At 32.2% G+C, this 6,196-nt stretch overlaps 1 protein-coding gene across 1 annotated transcript; it reads right to left on the minus strand.

Moving 5' to 3' along the window:
* Positions 1-990: 990 nt before the first annotated feature.
* LOC114270235 (chalcone synthase 1) lies at positions 991-2,783 on the minus strand. Its single transcript, XM_028211683.2, has 2 exons — positions 2,449-2,783; positions 991-2,140 (listed from the first exon to the last, which is right to left on the minus strand). Exons 1-2 carry the CDS (start codon positions 2,624-2,626, stop codon positions 1,149-1,151), a joined length of 1,170 nt encoding a protein of 389 aa, XP_028067484.2. The 5' UTR covers positions 2,627-2,783; the 3' UTR covers positions 991-1,148.
* Positions 2,784-6,196: the final 3,413 nt, after the last annotated feature.

The following is a 6,196-nucleotide window of genomic DNA, read 5'->3' on the forward strand; positions in this document are numbered from 1 at the left end:
ACATTGTAGGTATTTTATTTATTTATATTTTTTTTTGCGACGGTAACAAGATGGTCGCTAATACATTGTAGGTATTTTTTTAATTTTTTTGCGACGGCAAAATATTAGTCGCGATAAGTAGATTAGGCGGTCGCAAATAGTTTGCGACTGCTATTTTGCGGTCGCAAAAAGTATTTGCCACCCCCACATTCGCGACCCCCATTTGCCGTCGCATGGGCCGTCGCAAAAAGTCTTTTGCGACTATTTTTTATTATTTGCGACGGTTTATAGCGGTCGCAAAAAGTAGTTTTTTTAGTAGTGTAATGACGTGGGTCTTATAATGTGAGTCGCACAATGACCTCATTGTTTATGAGCATTCAGTGTTTCATTCTCTGTCAAGTTATACATCTTTTTCTTAACTTGTATTTTCAAGTCAATTAAATTTTTTTTTTATTTTTAAAATTGCGTCTCTTTTAATAAAATTGCGTATCTTTTAATAAAATAGTTTCAATCTAATCATGAAAATTTTGAGATGCCAATTATATAATTAACCATGTCTTAAACATTTGGACAATAAATTTAGGAAAAAAAAAATTTATTTGTCCCACATTTAACCATAAATTATTCCTCCAAAAAAAATATAAAAAAAAAAACCTATACACTGCTAACACTGCACCCCAAATAGGAAAATTTTGGTAACTCAAATTAAGCTGTCCCGAATGGCTCGAATCAGTGTTCGTCGGATGACTATTCGGATGACCAGCCAGTCGACCGACAAGATAAAACCATTCGAGCCAAGCTCAAATTCAAATTACACAGCAGGGCTCCCCCAAATATTAGCGGGTTTTATTTGTTGATAAACTGAGGGTGGCACGCCACCTCCGAAGCATAAAAATAAAATATTAAATTAAAAAAAATGATTAGTCAATTAATTGCAAAGCATTTACCAACCTTTTAATGACAGAGGTGCCCAAGACCCAAGATTAATTGTCTCATTTTTTACCATACATATTGCAAAGAACATGTTATTTTCCATTATAATCTCATTACATAAATTTCATTCTTACTTTAAATGCAGGAAATAAAGTAGAACCAAACAAAGCCAACCCATAACACAATCACAAATTGAAGAAAACCCCGAAACAATACTCAATAGGCTAGCAGCCATTTTATGTAGACAAGCTATGGAGCACCACAGTCTCAACAGTGAGCCCTGGTCCGAACCCGAATAGCACTCCCCACTCGAGCCCTTCACCAGTGGTCTTGAGCCCATCCGCCGCGGACTTCTTCCTCATCTCATCCAATATAAACAACACGCACGCACTTGACATATTACCGTACTCACTTAGCACGTGCCTCGTGGCCCGTAGCTTCTCTTCCTTAAGGCCCAACTTTAATTCCACCTGATCCAAAATAGCAGGCCCACCAGGATGTGCAATCCAAAACAAAGAGTTCCAATCAGAGATGCCCAAGGGTTGGAATGCTTCCGCCAAACTCTTTTCAATGTTCTTGGAGATGAGCCCAGGAACATCCTTGAGGAGGTGAAATGTAAGGCCCACTTCACGGAGGTGTCCGTCAATGGCACCGTCACTATCGGGGAGAATGGTTTGGGCCGCTGAGACCAACTCGAACAACGGTTTCTCAACTTCTGGAATTGGGTCTGACCCAACTATAATAGCAGCCGCGCCATCACCAAATAGGGCTTGACCCACAAGGCTGTCGAGATGGGTATCACTAGGCCCACGGAATGTGACCGCAGTTATCTCAGAGCACACGACTAAAACCCGGGCTCCTTTGTTGTTCTCGGCCAAGTCCTTGGCTAGGCGAAGTACTGTGCCACCGGCAAAGCAACCTTGTTGGTACATCATGAGCCTCTTGACTGATGGGCGAAGACCGAGTAGCTTGGTGAGCTGGTAGTCGGCCCCGGGCATGTCAACACCACTGGTGGTGCAAAAGACCAAGTGGGTAATTTTGGACTTTGGTTGACCCCATTCTTTGATTGCCTTTGTTGCAGCCTCTTTTCCTAGCTTTGGTACTTCAACCACAACCATGTCCTGCCTAGCATCAAGTGAAGGTGCCATGTACTCACACACTTGAGGATTTTCCTTCAAAATTTCCTCAGTCAAGTACATGTAACGCTTCTTAATCATAGATTTGTCACCTGTAATATTCAAAATAAGAAAAGATTGGAAAATTAAGTTCAAATCAACCATTCAATTACAGAAAAAACATTTCTAAATTGTTCTCATGTACATAAGAAGTAAATTAATTAATCTCATGTGATATGTAGAACTTTTTTTTTTTTTTTCCATATCACACATAACAACTTTGCCAGTATTGATGATATGCACAACATGTCACATGCATGAATACACCAAAAAAAGAAAAAAGAAAACCAGTCACTGGAACTCTAATAACCTACATAAAAAAAAAAAGCTCTTATAAATCATATATGTATATATATCTTACACATGCGCTTGAACTTTTCCTTCAACTCGGCCTTATGCTCGCTGTTTGTGATCCGAAAGTAATAATCCGGGTACGTGCTCTGATCAACGCAGTTCGGTGGGGTTGCCGTTCCAATCGCCATAACCGTGGCAGGTCCCTCAGCTCGTTGTGCCCTCCGGATGTCCTCGACGGTGACCATTTTGGCCGGACAATTTTTGTAAGGTGGTATGGACCACTTGCTAGAGAGAACTGGTAGTAGTAGTAGAAACGTGAGCTTGTAAAAATTATGGTATGGTGTGTTTATATATATATATGTGTGATTTAATGCAATGGTAGTTGGGAGTCACGTGCTTGAACAACTCTATGTATGACCACGAGTTAGCCACAACAACCTGAGAGACTGGCTGGCACGTGCGAGGTTGTGAGTTTGGTGTCCATCAAAGCCTTCACATGATTTGGAATTTCTATACCTACTACTACTTCACCTATAGGAAAAATGGTGTGTGTCAATGTATGTTAGGTAAAATGGGTGGTCGAGATTGGTTTAAGACAAATACGAGGTGTATTATAACATGGTAGGACCTTTTTTTTGTTGGTTTTTTTTAGATCGGACGGTTGGGATTTGTTCATAAAGGGTGTGACCCATGATTTTTGCAGTGTTTGGAGGGTGACATATTACTTGTATGACCCAAATTGAGGGCTGTGTTTTTAGGGTATTCCCTATGAACAGCCATCTTTTGTGAACTCGTGTTAAGATTGGTTACTAATAGGGTTTCTATGGTTACTATAACTTTAATTATGATTTTCACTAACATAAAAATATAAATTTTACGTTAAGATTGGTTATTAATAGGGTTTCTATGGTTACTATAACTTTAATTATGGTTTTCATTAACATAAAAATATAGATTTTACATTAACATCAGATAATTAGTATGATAGATGAGACGCTCCATTATTTAGATATGATGTCTTAATTTGAGTTTTACTATTATATACACAAGAAAAGAAGGAAAAAAAAAACAAACAACAAACAAACATAAATATACAATTTGTAAGAGAAACATAAATATACAATTTGTAAGAGATGTTATAAGTTAAGGATCGTCTGTCCTAAACTCTCAATTCCCAATACATTTCAAATTGTACAATATGGTTGAAATTTGCACTACAATTAGGCAATTAAGAGTGCATTTCACTTTGTTTCGTTTTGAGTTTTCAATCCTTATTTGTTTATTTATTTTTAGTGAATTTTTTTAACCTGTCGGTCAATTTTTATTTTTTTAAATCTTTTAGATGTATCTAATCTAGATATATTCAAAAAGTAAAATATTTGTGAAATTTTTTTAAAAAAAATAATAAATATAACAAAATCAGAAAATGTATTTGTTTTTTTATATTTTTAGTATTTAGTGAATTTAAAAATATATATCATAAATTTTATACTTTTAAATTTATATTAAGCGGATCTAAAAATTGAAGAATATTGATTAAAATATTTAAAAAATCAATAAACAAAAATATATGAACTCAAAACTCAAATTTATTTTTAAAAATTCTAAAACCAAATAGAAAGATTTGGAGTAGAATCAATGTGCTGTGAACTTTGTTTATATAACATATGAAAAAATAAATAAATAAATAGATAAATAATTGAACACTTCCACCCCACCCCCTTGCATCGCCTCTCCCTCCCTCCCTCCCTCTCTCTATATTTGATGTATACTGAAAAAGAAAAATGAAAATTAAAAATAATGGCATGTTTGATCACCATTCCGTTTTTAATTTTCAGTTTATATTTATAAAAATTTTAAAAATTGTCATAAAAACTTATTTGATAATTTTTTTTGTTTATAATGATTGTCTCAGTTTATAAATTTGAGAAAAAAAAAAAGTAAACTCAAAAAATGAGTTTGCGTTGGTTTTTAAACAGAAATTTAAAAATTTAACTAATAATTTTTTTTTCAAATAATTTATTCTCAATTTTTTTTTTCAAATAATTTTCTTTTTCAAAATTATTTTTTTCAATTATTTTTTTAATTAATTTTTTTTCAAATTTTTTTTCCAATTAAATTTTTTTTCAATTATTATTTTTAATTAATTTTTTTTCAATTATAATGTGTGTGATCCTATTGTTCTAAATAATAAAAAATAAATATAAATATTCCAGGCCTGAACAAACATATTTTTTAGTTTATATTTTTAAAAAATTTTAAATATTTTATTCAAACCAAATGCGTATATAATTTATATTTTTTAAAAAATAAATAAAAATCAGTTTATAAAATTTTTGTAAACATAAACTAAAAACGTAAACGTTACCAAACGTTACCAAAGGAATTTCAGAATTTTTTTAAAAAAAAATAAAAAATAAAATGGATCGATTATAGTACTTTTTCTTTAACTCAAAGAAAATGGTACATATGATTAAGGAAATAATTTAATAAATATAATTGAACAGTCTTTGTCATGCGTCACCGAGTTGACATTTCCCAGAACTTATGGACCACCTTTCTGGATATAAAGGCTTGTTGTTTTGTTTTATTGGCATGTTTGGTATGATTTATTTTCAGTTTATTTTAGATTTTAGTTTAAATTAAATTATTTTGATGTGTTTGATTCAGTTTAACAATATAGATTATAATTTTTTGTAAGTTAAAAATCAACTTATTCTTTGAGTGGGAGAGAAGAAGCTTAATTTATAAGTCAAAAATCAACTTATGTTTATAGTTATAAACTATAATCTGTTAAATTATAATTTATAATCACTTCCCCACAGTTCTACCAAATGGGTTAATTATAAAAATAAATTAATTAATTAAATGCCCTTATTTAAATTTTCGCTGATTGAGAGATTTAAAAAGGAAAAAGAAAAAGGTATATAAAATTATGTGAAATATACGTATATTTTATTCATATTTTACCTATTTTTTTCATTTTTTTTTTCAAATCTCTTAACCAAAGACAACATTAGAGACTATACAAATACATAGGAGGTGTTTGTTTGGGGGTTGGATTTGGTTGGTTTTAAGGGGAAAATTTCATTAATCAAATTATCTTTGTATATTGAGAATTTTTTAACCTACTGCCAATTTATTTATTTTCAAACTCAGTCAGTTGATTAAATGTTTTGACAGATTAAAACCAACAATTTGAGCGGGTTGGCAAGTTAGAAATACAAAATGAAAAAAAATATCGATGACCATTTAAATTTTTTTATAACAATTTTAAACAAAAATTTGATTATTTTCTGACACAAAATTTATAAATTAATTGAATGCATGACATTATTCAAAACATTAAATTACACACACCTCTATTGAGATTTGAAAAAAAATATAATTAATTCCATACTTTTAAGCTAAAGAGTAATGCTAGAGACCCCAAATATTCTATCAAAAGTTTTACCAAATGTCTCACATTGGTGTAGGACCCACACAATATGGGTCCCATGTGGGTCCCACACTCATGTGAGACATTTGGTAAAATTTTTGGTAGAATTTTTAGCACCTCTAACATTTTTGTAAGCTAAGAGTAATGCTAGAGACCCCAAATATTCTACCAAAAGTTTTACCAAATGTCTCACATGGGTGTAGGACCCACACAATATGGGTCCCATGTGGGTCCCACACTCATGTGAGACATTTGGTAAAATTTTTGGTAGAATTTTTAGCACCTCTAACATTTTTGTAAGCTAAGAGTAATGCTAGAGACCCCAAATATCCTACCAAAAGTTTTACTAAATGTCTCACATGGGTGTAGGACCCAC

The sequence above is a fragment of the Camellia sinensis genome, chromosome 6 (genome assembly GCF_055761805.1).
Source record: "Camellia sinensis isolate YWXY chromosome 6, ASM5576180v1, whole genome shotgun sequence".
In the NCBI taxonomy this organism is placed as follows: Eukaryota; Viridiplantae; Streptophyta; class Magnoliopsida; order Ericales; family Theaceae; genus Camellia; species Camellia sinensis.

What these genes read in the sequence shown, in the direction of transcription:
- LOC114270235 (XM_028211683.2), bottom strand. Translation starts at nt 2,626, where the DNA reads ATGGTCACCGTCGAGGACATCCGGAGGGCACAACGAGCTGAGGGACCT. An exon ending in GGAAAAGTTCAAGCGCATGT is followed by an intron (nt 2,141 to 2,448) that starts GTAAGATATATA and finishes TGAATATTACAG; the next exon opens with GTGACAAATCTATGATTAAG.